Raw genomic sequence first — 13347 nt, forward strand, 5'->3', positions numbered from 1 at the left:
CAAGGTGCTTCGTATTGTAAGGTCGACCCTACAATAATACGAACACATGCTTCCAGCTCCTGTTTCTGCTCGGTGACATCTCTTACTTTTCGGCTCGTTTCCTCCCTCCTCGCTCACAGACACATCACAGGTACAGCGGTCCATCCTCCCTGCAGCACGGACTACACTGCCCATCAGGCTACATGCTTTAGGGCGACGCCTGTAACACTCTGCCTGCTGCTTTCATATTAAATCATTTTTGTGAATAACTTTTTAAACATTTCTTCACGTCATTATGCGGGCCGCAAGCAGAGGTGATATGGGCCACGAGTTTGAGACACAGACACGAAGGCCTCTTAATGCGTGTTGTGTTTTTCACCGGCGTGGACACCCTAACCCCTCATAACCTTATGAAACAGGAAAAGACCGCCGTGTAATCCAGTTACTCATATTTTGTATTTTAAATACGTAACGGTGGTACATGTATTCCATTACTCCCCAACACTGTGAATGGAATTATGGACATAAATGTACTTTTTCATCATATTCAAATTTTTTGTAAAGGTCTGTAAATTGTGCAGTAAAATCCTCTGCAGGTCAGTGCAGGATTAGTCACATGACAGGAACTGAGCACAGAGTCGCAGAGACGACAGACACCATCAACATAAATGTCTTTAAACAGCTGTAAAACATTAAATGCTCCTCAGACACACACAGGTGTGGTGACCTGAGGGATCGACCCTTCAGGTTGGAGCAGCTGATGGTAAATGTCGCCCTCAGCTGGTCAGACTAAAGCATTACGCAGAAAAATCCGCACAGAGGTTTAAATTCATTCATTGACGAATCTGTCTGCAGGAGTTTGGAGGTGTGGTCAGAGACTGAAGACTAACAGCAGGCTCAGCCAATCAGAGGAGGAGGAGAGTCCTGTGTGACCAGTCTGAGCTTGCTCTGAAGCCCCGCCCTGAGAATGACCTCACAGATCAGCGTTATTTCCAAATAAAATAAATATTAAATATGATTCAGTGTGGTGTCTGAAGCTTCACTCACAGTCAGAGTGAATCAATTTGAAATGATTGTTTCAGTTTTGTAAAAAAAGAAAAGAAAAGCTTTGTCAGCATGATGTCATCATTTTAACTCGAGCAGATTATTTTAGTGCGACAGAAAAACAAACTGAACGAAGGCCCGCAGACTCAAATCCTCCATAAGAAGAAAGAGTCTGAATGTTTCATTCGTCAGAGCCACAGCTACACCCACAGGGTGGACACAACAACACCTGGAAACATCCGAACATGCGTTTTATAAAAGCTTCAGGTGTTCCTGTCATTTTGTCTCCACCTCCATCAGATCAATCAATCCCTGATCCAATAATCAAAGAGCTTCATGTCCTGCAGCACAGCAGGAAATACCACAGTACTTTAAACTACTGCAGTACTCGAGTACTCAAGTACCTCCAGCACCAACAGTCTCTAGTGTGGACTGATCCCATTTGCACTGTTAATCAGATTTTAATGTTTGACTGTAAACATGAAGGTTTCTCAAAGCTCCGCCCACTGCTCACATTAATGTTCACATAATCATGTGAGGAAGTTCAAACCGATGGATCGGTGATCAGGTCATTGATGAGACACGGAGACAGAAGTCGACTTTAATCTTTTATTGTGGTGAAAATGTCGCTGTTTACAGTTTACAGACGGCGACCGCGGCGACCGCCCTTCCTCCTGGTCGAGTCTGACGGGATCGGCGTGACGTCCTCTGAAACACACGAGGAAGAAACAATCACATGATCAGACGCTCGTCAACACTGTCACACGAATGTAGAGCCGAGTTAAAGGAAACGTCACTGTTCAGGCTGTCAATAAAGCTCAGATTCAAACTGTGTCAATCAGATAGATGTACGAATAAAGTTAATTTAAATCCGCCGAGTCGTTTAAAGCTTCCGACCCTCACTGAGAAAACAAACCTGCTGACCTGAGAGCAGCGCAGGTGTTCACCGACAGGTCGATAAAGGTGTTGAAAATGACACAACAGAATAACACACACACACGTTTTTTACTCAAAAACTTTAATATGAATAAAAACAAACTTACCGATGCGCCCGATCTTCATGCCGGATCGAGCCAGAGCTCTGAGAGCAGACTGGGCTCCAGGACCAGGAGTCTTTGTCCTGAAAGGAAAACAGAGCAGGTCACCACCTGGACAGGTAACACACACACACCTGGGTTTGAAAGGCCTGGCTGACCCCAGACCTGCAGCGATGCAGTCAGAGGCTGCTGGTCTATCTCCAGTTAAACCAGTCAGACTTACTAAGGTAACAATAAATACTCGACTTTTATCTATTGTTAGAGCTTTGAACAGACCGTGCTGAGGACTTCACCTGAACTGCACTTGAACTGTTTCAGTAAAATCAACAGTTTTTTGAATGGAGTTTGGTTCAGATTTGGATCAAATGAAGAGGCTTCCTGCACAGAAATGGCAGATTTAATAATAAAAAAAAAAAAAAAAACACTCACTCTGCTTCACTGACTCCACCCCTGTCACTTTATTAGGTACAGCAGAGTACCATGGATTTAAACCCTGATCACCTGACTGGGTTAAACCTGGTAACTTGAAATTGTATTGATCTGTTCAGTGCTTGAGGTGTACCTAATAAAGTGTCAGCCCACTGCCTACAGAATCAGGTGAGTGCAGGTTACCTGTTGCCCCCAGTGGCCCTCAACTTGATGTGCAGCGCCGTGATGCCGAGCTCTTTGCAGCGCTGAGCGACGTCCTGAGCCGCCAACATGGCAGCGTACGGAGAAGACTCGTCTCTGTCCGCCTTCACCTTCATCCCACCGGTCACACGGCAGATCGTCTCCCTGCAAACACACACAAACACCATTAGCACCAATTAGAGAGCGGCTTTTATTTTGGCGAGCAGATGGTCGGAGGGGACATACTTTCCGGAGAGGTCAGTGACGTGGACGAAGGTGTCGTTGAAGGAGGCGAAAATGTGGCAGACGCCGAAGACGTTCTCGCCCTCGGCCACCTGAGGACCCAGGCTGATCACCTGCTCCTCCTTCTTCTCCTTCCCTTTACGAGGAGCCATCTTCTGCTGAGGAGGAGGAAGAGGAGTCAGACACATGTGAGCATGAGGTCACAGCGAGCACGCACACAGAGAATCACCAATCACAGCCAGCTATTCTTTATACAGACATCGAGACTAGACCGCCGCTGCAGCGTAACACGGTGAGACCTTCCCTTCCAGCAGCGTTTCCCCATGCCTCCATTACACCCCAAACCCACTTCCTGTTCAGGTCTGACCTCTTTATGAGTTTTACCTTAACATCCTGAAACTCTCAGGTCAACATTAAAGTCGGGACACCTCCAAAATAAAACCCACCGCACACAGCTAATCACAGACGGCATCCTCCAACTCTGAAAACTCAACTAATATGACAATCAAACACCAGCCAGTTATCTCGACTGATCAATAAATAATCAATCACATCAGCTCTGAACATGAACTCTACAGTAACGTCAGTCTGAGATCTTCTGATCACACTGTTGATCCCTGATCAGACCCACCTCACTGGGAGGGTCAGCTCAGAAACTATCTAACAACCAACCCTGACCCGGTCCAGTCTAAACTTTAACTCTGAACTTTGACCCTGGACAGCCCGGCTCCGTTTGTTTTCAACTGGAACGCGCCCTCTGTCCGATAACGGACCCACCGCGCGGTCACGTGGTGTCACTGACCCGGTCCATCCCGGTCCAGGTTGAGGAGGTTCTGACTCTGCCTGCAGACTCGGACGCGCGTGTTTGCTGCGACCACTGACATTTTAAATAAAGTTTGAAACGTCAGTAGCAGCGCCGAGGCTAACATAAGCTAATGTTAGCCTGTTAGCTTGTGTTGACTCCGAGCAGCCGGCAGGACCTCACGGAGCGTTTTTCTACCTGCTCTTTCACCTAAAACTTCACGCGCTTCTTTAGCACACCTTTGCGACACACACCTGGCTCTAGCGTTGTATTTGTTTCCCTTTGAGGAGGCTTCGCGTGGAGCTAAGATGGCGGCTGGACACAAACTCCCACAGAGCACAAAACATGAAAAATCCTCCATTAACCTTCAGCCAGAGAAACGATACAAACGCCAACAGACGCGGGAAGAGACGCAGGGTCAGCACCGACCAGGCAGAGCGGCGGATGGTCACCTGCAGCAGAGATTACAGAGGATATAAACCGGGAGCGGACTCACCTGTGTGCGTCTCTTTACTGAGCAGAAACAAGAAAGGAAAGAGGTTCCGCTTCCGGCGCGATAAGATGACGATATCCGGCGGGAAACCGAGGCCTAGCTGGCGCCGCCACGTGGACGTTTTATTTTATTTCATTGTAGTTTTATATTATATTATATTATATTATATTATATTATATTATATTATATTATATTATATTATATTATAGATGTTCAATTTAGTTTCAGTATCTATTCACCTTGAGTTTCACAGCTGACTGAACTGTTTTTTGTTGTTAATATGGATTGTTTTCAATATCTAAATGTTGACTTAATTTAATAAATTCTAATTATGCACATCAGATACTGCAGGGTGATGAATGGGGCTGAGGGATTCTGGGGTCTGCGGGGCATGGCTGGTGGTGTCTGAGGTCTGCTTGGTGGTGCTGGTGGTGTCAGGGGTCTCTCAGTTGTTTGGCTAGGATGATGTGTTTTTTTAAGGTTTTTTTTAAGGCCTTTCTCCGTGCCGGGTAGAAAACGGAGAAAAACTCAGACGGTGGTAATTTTTGTCCTGCCACCAGTCTGATCCACTGTCCTCCCATCTTTGTAGCAGTGGTGCTTCAGGCTTCAGCTCAGGGCCTCGTCTGCAGGCTGAGGAGCACGAGTGGTGTGTGGACACTTTTTCTCCTCATCAACTTGATAAAGTCCAGCTTGTACATGTGGCTCCTGTGCCCATGTGGGGTCTGGCATCATCCTTAGGTAATGACTGAACAAACAGCTGACCCCATCAATGCAGCCATTCTCTGAGACCTGAACAGCAACATCCTCACTGTTGGAGCCACTCACAGCCGCCCATGGAAATGTTTTTGTTTTTAAGTTAGCTAAACAAAGAAAATATATGCTGGAAACTATCAAAGTATTTGGTGTTGAGCAATTTTTTAAATAATTAATATTTGTTACTTTTTAAATGGGCAACTGGGCGGACCACAGTCTCGTAAATCTTGAGATGGTCTGGCATTCGACGGTCGCTTAGCCCACCCGTCACTTGACGCCACTTCGTCCATGCGGCATTGACCCTTGCTTGCACGTCCTGAAGGATATCCCGTCGCCACTGATCATCGATCACAAGTACTTGAATTGATCAGCCTTCTTCAGGTCTTCCCCGTCGATGTTAATGGTGCCATCAGTTTGGGGAACAGCTTCCACGTACTCGGTCTTCTTGATGTTGAGTCTCAAACCACGATCAGCCAGGCGCGACTTCCATTGCTGCGTGTGCTGTTGCAGCTCACTGCTTTGGTGTTGAGCAGTTTTTTAATATAATTAATATTTGTTACTTTTTAAATCATGTTCAGGACAGATTTGTCTGCCTCACCGCCGCTCAGGCCTTTTCACTAAGCTGGATGTGAAGCACTGCCCCCGCCCACTACAGCAACTATAGACCAATCAAATCAATTGTTTTTTTTAAGTACAGTTGTGCCAACAATGAGAAATCCTCCTTCCTGCTTCTTCTTCTCCCACAGAAACTCTGCTGCTGGTCTTCATCACGGAGACATAAGCTCCTCCTCCCTCCTGTTCAGTTTTCATTGATCAGTTATTAAAACCTGCTCATTGGTTAATCTGAGACTGAGCTGTGACGAACACCTGAGTGATCATCATAAACATGTTTACTCCCTTAATGCAGACCCGTCCACACTCAGTTCATAAACTAGAAGCACCAGATTTATGTTGTGGCTTTATTAGACTTTAGTCTCAGTGAAGAGCGACACGCAGCAAATATTATTAGAATGAAACATCTCCAAGACTTAACTTTACAGGGGACCAAATGAAACTGGACAAATCCAATAAAACATGAATCACAGAGTTTTACAGTAATGCAGTAAAATCAGAAAAATCTGTCATTTAAAATCACAGTGAAACCTCTCAGGCGTGCGGGAGGATTTCCTGTTTTTATGCTTTATTTATGGGACAATAGAACAACAAAAAGACGAAAATGTTTGTTTGTCCATCAGATGAATCGTGTTTGGAGATTTCTGAATAAAAATGTTTTGTTGTTGTTGTGGATGCTAAAAGTGAGAACAGACCAATCAGAGCGCAGCGTTTGACCACCTCAGTTTATTTACAGAAACACTTTGAACACGATGCAGAAGAAAAGTCCAAACACACTCTCGCCCTCACACAGTTACACACGAGCATGCAGCATAGTCCAGTTACTACAGTACAGAACAATATCCATCATAGAGCGAGCTGACAGGATGTGACGGAGCGCCAACATGGTGGGCGATGGAGGAGGAGGAGCTTCAGACTGAACCTTCACCAGCACACAGTGACGGGCCGAGAACACTCAGATACAGAGACTCGTTTATCATTTTCATTTATAATTGATTTAATTATGCAAAACATCTGCAGTTTGGTTTGAAACTGAAGTTCAACTAAAATGTTTTTGATCCATAAAATCAAACCGAAGCTAATCAAACGTCAAAGAAGGACCCGAGAGCGCGGCTGGCACGCCTCGTCCTCAGTCAGACTTCAAGAAGTGTTTTAAGACAACGAAGAGGAGTCAGCTGATTGGTTCCTCTCTGGATTCAAAGAGCAGTCTGTAACCCCGGCAACCACAGGAACAATAAGTATTGTCCGCCGGTTGCCGAGGGTTGGCTGCAGGTTGGCGGGAGTTCCCAGTTAAATATGATGCCGTGGAGCTCCTGTAAGCTGCAGGAGCCTTAGAACAGCCTTAGTTTCTCAGGCCTGTCGCGCTTTTTCAGGTTTCACTGCTGTTTGGTGACCTGCCGGCCAATCAGGGATGCTCATTTTCCCAGGTGGTCTCTGACTGTGGGACTGAGGCCTGAAACTCACCAGGCTTTTCACTCTTCTGTGGCTGCACCATCACTTCTTTAAATCAACAGTCCCCAACCCACGGGCCTCGGACCGGTACCGGTCCGTGAGTCGTTTGGTACCGGGCCGCCAGAGTTGAGGCTCAGGTGTGAAATGTTTGGTTTTCAGGGTTTTTATCGGTTTTCAGCGTTATTTTGTTATCTTTTTTATCGTTTACTCGGTTTTCCTGGGTCCTTTCACGTGTCCATCCATTCATCCATTCGCTTCCGCTTATCCTTTTAAGGGTCGCGGGGGGCGCTGGAGCCTATCCCAGCTGTCATAGGGCGAGAGGCAGGGTACACCTTTCACGTTTGTTATGAATAAATCTTTTTTCGATACCGGTACTAGTTTTATTTTGTTGTGTTTATCCGCGACACCTTAAAGGCCAGTCTGTGAAAATATTGTCGGGCATAAACTGGTCTGTGGTGCAAAAAAGGTTGGAGACCTCTGCTTTAAATGATAATAAACTGTGCTGCTTCAGTTCCTGTGTGATGGTTTATTTCCCTGGACCAGAGTTAGACCAGCATGAAGACAGAAAGCTCAGTGAGATATTTAATGCGCTCTTTGACGTTTACTGGAAACAATATGTAAAAAAAAAAGACCTTTATAAACTTAAATCAGCCTTCAGCAGCAGAGAGGGCTGTTAGCGCTCGTGGTTGGTTTTGTTTTGGGGTACCTCAGCGCGCGTTGTGGGCGGGCTGCCATCAAGCTTCATCATTAGTCTATAAAACTGCCCCGGCTCAAACCTGTCCTTGTCTGAGTTGTTAGACTGATTATTCCGATGTTTCATGGGAAATGCGGTCTGTTAGCATCATTAGCTTTACTGTCACCATTACCTGTAAGCCACAAGCTAACATGTTAGCTGATTAAAACCCCTTTAGCTTGTGGCTAGAAGAGCTAAGCGTGGCTAACAGTCTCCCAGGTGTCTGAAGCGACCTCCTCCTTCCTGTTGTCTCAGGTGAGGCTTCAAAACAGGAACCTCTGACCTGTGAGCATCTTTAGCCTGAAGACGTTCAGCTGAAGAAGCAGGAAGTCCCTGCTTTGGATTGGATCGTTCAGATAAACATGGAGAGGCCACGCCCACTGAGCATCCAGTAGAAACACAGGAGAAACATCATAGCAGTGTTCCTATAATAACACGTGAAATCTACTCTAAGATGAATTTTTCAGTTTCAAGCATAAACACCAAAAGAGTTCTAAAAAATGACATCTCAGATATTTGTGGGGACGTTTGTGCGTCCACCAGTATTTTCACCACTAATAAATACTTTCAAGTGTCGTCAAAGGTCAAAGTGGAGGTGCTGCTTTTAGAAAACACAGACTATTGTAGAAAACAGCCATTCACGCCGGAGGTGCCATTCAGAGTCCCCACGGTGGTCACGCTCAGTCTGAGGAGGCTGAAGGACAGGGAAAGGTTTTTGTCTCCAAAACTGAAATCTGAATAAAATCAAAGGTCAGAGCAGCTTAAATACGTTTCACAACGCTTTCTGCTCTTTGTGTGTTTTCATTCAGCTGGTTGGAGTTAAAGGCCACCTTTGACCTGCGGATACATGTGCACACTGCTAGCCGGGATCACAGCACACCTGTGCAGTTCTAGCTCCGCCTCTTTACAAATATGATCTCAGATTTTTGAACACGTTGACGGCCCGGTCATTTCCCCAGCTGTTTCTAGCAGCGAATGGGACACAGTATGGCGTGGCCCCGCCCATCCCCCGACACCCCGACCTTTGACTCAGTATTCAGCCTCCTCAGCTCCGAGCGTTTCTGAGACGGGATGCCGAATGGCACAGAGATGTCAATAAATTAAAGGGCAGCAGTGCTGTGGCAAACACATTCAGCAGCAGCTGAGGAACTCAACACTCAACAAAATAATAAAGCTAATAGTGCACAATGTGTTCTCTACAGGCGGACTCGCACAACGCTAGCACTGGAAGTCTGATCCGAACATTAAAAAGCTTGTAAATATACAAATGCAGTATATCGAGAATAATAATTATAATCATGTCATCGTCATAATAAGAATCTGATTGTACAAAGTTCTACATTCTCCCGACGGTAAAAAGCTGCTTAAAGCCTCTGAGACAAACACAACGGCTCAAAAATCGCAGAATATCAAAGGTGGCACCGCCGGCATTTTGTTAGCTCGCGGCTAGCAGACACCATTGCTCCGGGTCAGGAATGCTAACAAAGCTAACGAGTCCGAGTCAAGTCACCGGAGGGCAGGACCGCGGGCCGACAGCAGCGAACGTCAAAACGCCACGGAGGCTGAAGCCGAAACACAAAACACAAAGTCAGTTCCAGCATGCAGAAAATCACAAATCTGTACAGAAACACTGAAGAGGAAGAAACACAAGCCCTCCCTGCAGAACTCCAGCCAAACATCCAACCGTTTTACACCACCGCAAAGAAAATCCACCAAAAATGGCGCCGACTCAGAGACTCTGAGCCGGCAGGTCGATAACTAAAGCCACGATCCAAGATGCAGGTAAAGTTTAAGTTATTAAGTTAGTCCATAATTAAGGCTTCTAAAAACCAACGACAGGAAGAAAAGAACCACACGGAGATATGAGGTTTCACACCGCGACCACGCCACCAACAGACCAACAGGGGGCAGTCTGAGTTCCTGCAGTACGGAGGCCCAGAAGAGTCAAAAAGCACCATGTGAAACGGCAGCTCACGTTCACATCCAACCCTCACAATGGTTTATGTTTACTCATCTAGTATTAAAGTACTGCAGTACTCTATAGGCAGTATATATGGATGTTTCACCATCAGTCTGAGTCACTTTTTCTCTGTTGTACTGGTTTGTGATTGGCTGAAGCAACACATCAGTGCTGATGTACAGTCACTACAAGTTCCATAGATCGGCGTCGTGTTCGTTAACTGAATCAAATCAAACGTCTGCATGTTTGTGTTTATGTACATTTATTATTGCTTAAAATACTCCCAGCCCAGCCAGTAACTGCATTGGGATGTTTCTGCTGTTAAGCGTCTGAAATCTATAGCTCAGTAACTGTTGTTACAGTCCAGAGTGTGACTGTAACAACTCACTATATTTGTGTCACTATGATGGGCAGTGATGTTTGTCACTTCTGGGACTCCGTACTTTCCTGTAAACACTGGAGACTGATGATGATTCTGATTGGCTGTCTGAGCATCGAGGAGGTTTAGAATGTGTAAAAAATATCAAAGAGGAGTTTGTTCGTGCGTGTGTAGGGGTGTGTGTGAGACTGTGTGTCTGTGTGTGACTGTGTGTCTGTGTGAGACTGTGTGTCTGTGTGTGTGTGTTTGACTGTGTATCTGTGTGAGACTGTGTGTCTGTGTGTGTGTGTTTGACTGTGTGTCTGTGTGTGTATCTGTGTGAGACTGTGTGTCTGTGTGTGTGTGTTTGACTGTGTGTCTGTGTGTGTGTGTTTGACTGTGTATCTGTGTGTGTGTGTGTCTGTGTGTGTATCTGTGTGTGTCTGTGTGTGTATCTGTGTATGACTGTGTGTCTGTGTGTGTGTGTGTGTCTGTTCCTGTCTAGCTATCTTTGTGAGGACCGAAATCTGCATTCTGCTATACTTGTGAGAACCAACGGTCACTTGTGAGGACACACTCACACACACTCACACACACTCACAGTCCTCACAAGTTTGAAGCCTTTCTGAGGCTCAAAATGTGGTTTTAGTGTCAGGGTTACAATTAGGTTATGGTTAAGTTTAGGGTTAGGCATTTTTAATGGTTAGGGTCAGGTGCTAGGGAAACCATGGTTTATAATGGAGCACTGTAACAAAAAAATACTTTCCCCCAGGGATCAACAAAGTATTCTGATTCTGATGTCAATGAAGGTCCTCACTAAGATAGCTGGACAGGCTTGTGTGTGTGTGTGTTCCTTATTTCTTTCTTGGTTTCTTTTGTTTTTGTTTTAGTCCCTTGACTCCTTTCTTCCTTCCCTACTTCCTTGTTCCCTCACAGGTAAGGGGCAGCTCCTAAATCTGAACCTTGTAAACTCAGTGTGAACAGCAAAGTTTGTGCTGCTAATGATGCTCTGAGCGGAGAGCAGGCAGGTAGATACACGCCTCGTTAAGGCCTTCCTCATTAGGATATGTGGTGGCGGTGGCTGTGGGGGAGGGGTGGGGCTGATCTGAGCAGAGGTGTGGCTGTTCATGGAAGATCACAGGTCAGAGGGTGGTGGAAGCTTCTAGAGCTCTCCAAGCCCGATGGAAGCAGATGAGTGTTCCTGTGCAGCGTGCACAGTTTAAATAAAGTTTCTCCGTTAGACAACGTCATCGTGAAGGCCACGAGCTGCTTTAGCCGCTAACCAGTTTAAAACGATCCATGTGTGAGCTCTGGGTCACCCGAGGGTTTAGCTGAATAACTGGGCTTCACCATGTTTCTAACATGCTAGTTTAAGAGCTGTGCCATTAGTATATATGTATAAACTCTGGAAGCATACGAGGCAAATACGGTAAACAAAGGCTTAAAGTTGTAAAAACATAAAACAAAAAAGGGGGAATGAGATGCTTTTTAAAATTAATAACTATGAAGAAGAGTTTTATTTCTGATGTACGGGAAGAAAAAAGTGTTTTTATTAATATATTTTTTACTGTAATCAGATAATCCTGATTTTCCAGGTTTATATTATATAATTGGTCTGTTTGCTGTTGTCAGTGTGGCTCAGCTCGAGTCTCAGTCACGAGTTCATTTATCTAAATAATCTGTAGCGACCAAAGCAGCTCTTGATCATAGTATTATATCACATTACATCTATATAATATATGTTTTTGTTCCTTTATGTAAATATCTGTAGTTTCAGGAAAGCTTGTATCTCCCACACGTCTAAAGGCGAGGCTCGTACTTCCTGTTTAATATCTAAAGGTAACCAACGCGTGAACGCGAACACTATAAAAGCTAAGTCTGTGCAGCCAACGGGTCAGTAGATCCGTGAGAAACGTAACAAGGAGCAAAAATGAAAGCTGGAAACTTTTTCTACGTCTACACTCGATCAGCTACAACACGTCATGTAGATGGAGGCGACACTGGGCTGTTTGGGTGGAGCCATGCTAACAGTTTCCCCCTGCTTCCAGTGTTTGTGCTAAACTAGGCTAACCACATGCTGGGTGAAGCTAACACACAGTAGTGACATGTTCTGTCCACAGGGGGAGCTGTGGTGTGCAGGTGTTGGTCCTGTTAAACATCTGAAGGTTTGAACCTCCTGAACTCGAACAAACTGGAGATACAAGGTTTCCAAACATTATTACAATCTGATTGGCTGATCACAAGGGGGCGTGGCGGAAGCAAAGTCCAAACAAGCTGAGAAGAGGAAGCTGATTGGTTGGTTGGTAATGCAGTTCACTTGTTGGAGTGAAGCTTTCTGGCCCCGTCGTCTCCTCTCCAAACTCCTCAAACAAAATCCTGAATGGTTGGTGTCAGAGGCCCGGCCTGCTGTCAATCAAACTGCTGTCACGGCGACGGTGGCCCCATCAAAGATCCACTCACTCTGGAAGTTAGCTGGAGACGAAACCAAACGTGTTTGTGAGCGACTGAATCAACAATGTCTGACAACACAGACGATTCAACCTGCTGAACAGTGACCAGTCCACGACACGCATTTTACCTGCATCACGTCACAGCAGCAAAGACACACAAAGACACACTCGGACCAGCCCCCCACCCTGAAAGGTAACGCTGTAGTTACAGTCGAATCTGCTGATCTGAAGACAGCAGCAGATGTAATCAGCTGAGTAAATCAGTAAAAACACGTCAAGAAACACCTGGACGTGTCAGGAAGTCAAACACCCTGAAAATCACAGTGAGCGATGATGCAGCCTCTCGTTCATGTTACTGACGCCTTCAGGCTCCTGATCAGATGATGGATCTCAGACCATCACTGACCCCCCGCCAGCCTGGTCACGCTCTACAGACAGCATCTTCACAGCTTCTCCAGACCCTTTCACGTCAGTCACATGTGCTCAGGGTGGACCTGCCAAGTCTGCTATTCTATGGCTCCGCCTCCCAGGCAGTGAGCACAGGGCCTATAGAGGATGTCGGGCCTTCAGGCCATCCTCATGAAGTCTGGTTGTTTGGTCAGAGACGTTCACACCAGCGGCCAGCTGGAGGTCAGGGTACATCGTAGGTGGTGGAGGGTGACTGTGTGCGCCCGGCCGAACTAGTGGGTGAGGCCACTGCCAGGCTGTCAAGTGTACCAGGGGCATGCAGCTAAACTTGTCATACCAGCGGCCTGCTGGAGGTCATCCTCGTTCGGTTCTGATACCGGCCCTGATGATGGCCTCCTATGGCCGGAGTCTCCT

At 46.1% G+C, this 13347-nt stretch overlaps 4 protein-coding genes across 5 annotated transcripts in view; 2 read left to right on the plus strand and 2 right to left on the minus strand.

Annotated features, from left to right (window-relative positions):
- The window catches only part of LOC309715284 (T-cell immunoglobulin and mucin domain-containing protein 4-like), a 5829-nt gene extending 4877 nt beyond the window's left edge, over window positions 1–952 (plus strand). The window contains exon 3 of the mRNA XM_082548282.1: window positions 835–952. Within this exon, the coding sequence (XP_082404408.1) occupies window positions 835–911 (77 nt within the window). The 3' untranslated portion in view covers window positions 912–952. The remainder of the gene's footprint in view (window positions 1–834) is intronic.
- Window positions 1–13347, plus strand: part of LOC309715256 (uncharacterized protein) — a 32712-nt gene that overhangs the window by 7552 nt on the left and 11813 nt on the right. The window lies entirely within an intron of this gene.
- On the minus strand, window positions 1619–4304 carry rps14 (ribosomal protein S14). 2 transcript variants are annotated; one of them, XM_082548291.1, is made up of 5 exons: window positions 4211–4304; window positions 2916–3067; window positions 2673–2834; window positions 2067–2143; window positions 1619–1731 (listed from the first exon to the last, which is right to left on the minus strand). In XM_082548291.1, the coding sequence occupies exons 2-5, from the start codon at window positions 3062–3064 to the stop codon at window positions 1664–1666; spliced, it is 456 nt and encodes a 151-aa protein (XP_082404417.1). In that variant the 5' UTR covers window positions 3065–3067; window positions 4211–4304; the 3' UTR covers window positions 1619–1663. The 2 variants fall into 2 exon arrangements, with proteins under 2 accessions (XP_082404417.1, XP_082404416.1); XM_082548290.1 differs by having other exon boundaries at window positions 2916–3070.
- Window positions 8789–13347, minus strand: part of LOC309715219 (calcium/calmodulin-dependent protein kinase type II subunit alpha) — a 47209-nt gene continuing 42650 nt past the window's right edge. The window contains exon 18 of the mRNA XM_082548151.1: window positions 8789–12547. Coding sequence (XP_082404277.1) covers window positions 12544–12547 — 4 coding nt within the window. The 3' untranslated portion in view covers window positions 8789–12543. The remainder of the gene's footprint in view (window positions 12548–13347) is intronic.

Source organism: Aulonocara stuartgranti (genome assembly GCF_965226115.1).
Source record: "Aulonocara stuartgranti genome assembly, chromosome: 10".
Classification (NCBI taxonomy): domain Eukaryota; kingdom Metazoa; phylum Chordata; class Actinopteri; order Cichliformes; family Cichlidae; genus Aulonocara; species Aulonocara stuartgranti.

Bases quoted from the DNA above. Each gene is read 5' to 3' on its own strand.
- rps14 (XM_082548291.1), bottom strand. From the start codon at position 3,064: ATGGCTCCTCGTAAAGGGAAGGAGAAGAAGGAGGAGCAGGTGATCAGC. The intron at 2,835-2,915 runs GTATGTCCCCTC...GTGTGTTTGCAG, and splicing joins GTCACTGACCTCTCCGGAAA to GGAGACGATCTGCCGTGTGA. The intron at 1,732-2,066 runs GTAAGTTTGTTT...CGTGTGTTTCAG, and splicing joins CATGAAGATCGGGCGCATCG to AGGACGTCACGCCGATCCCG.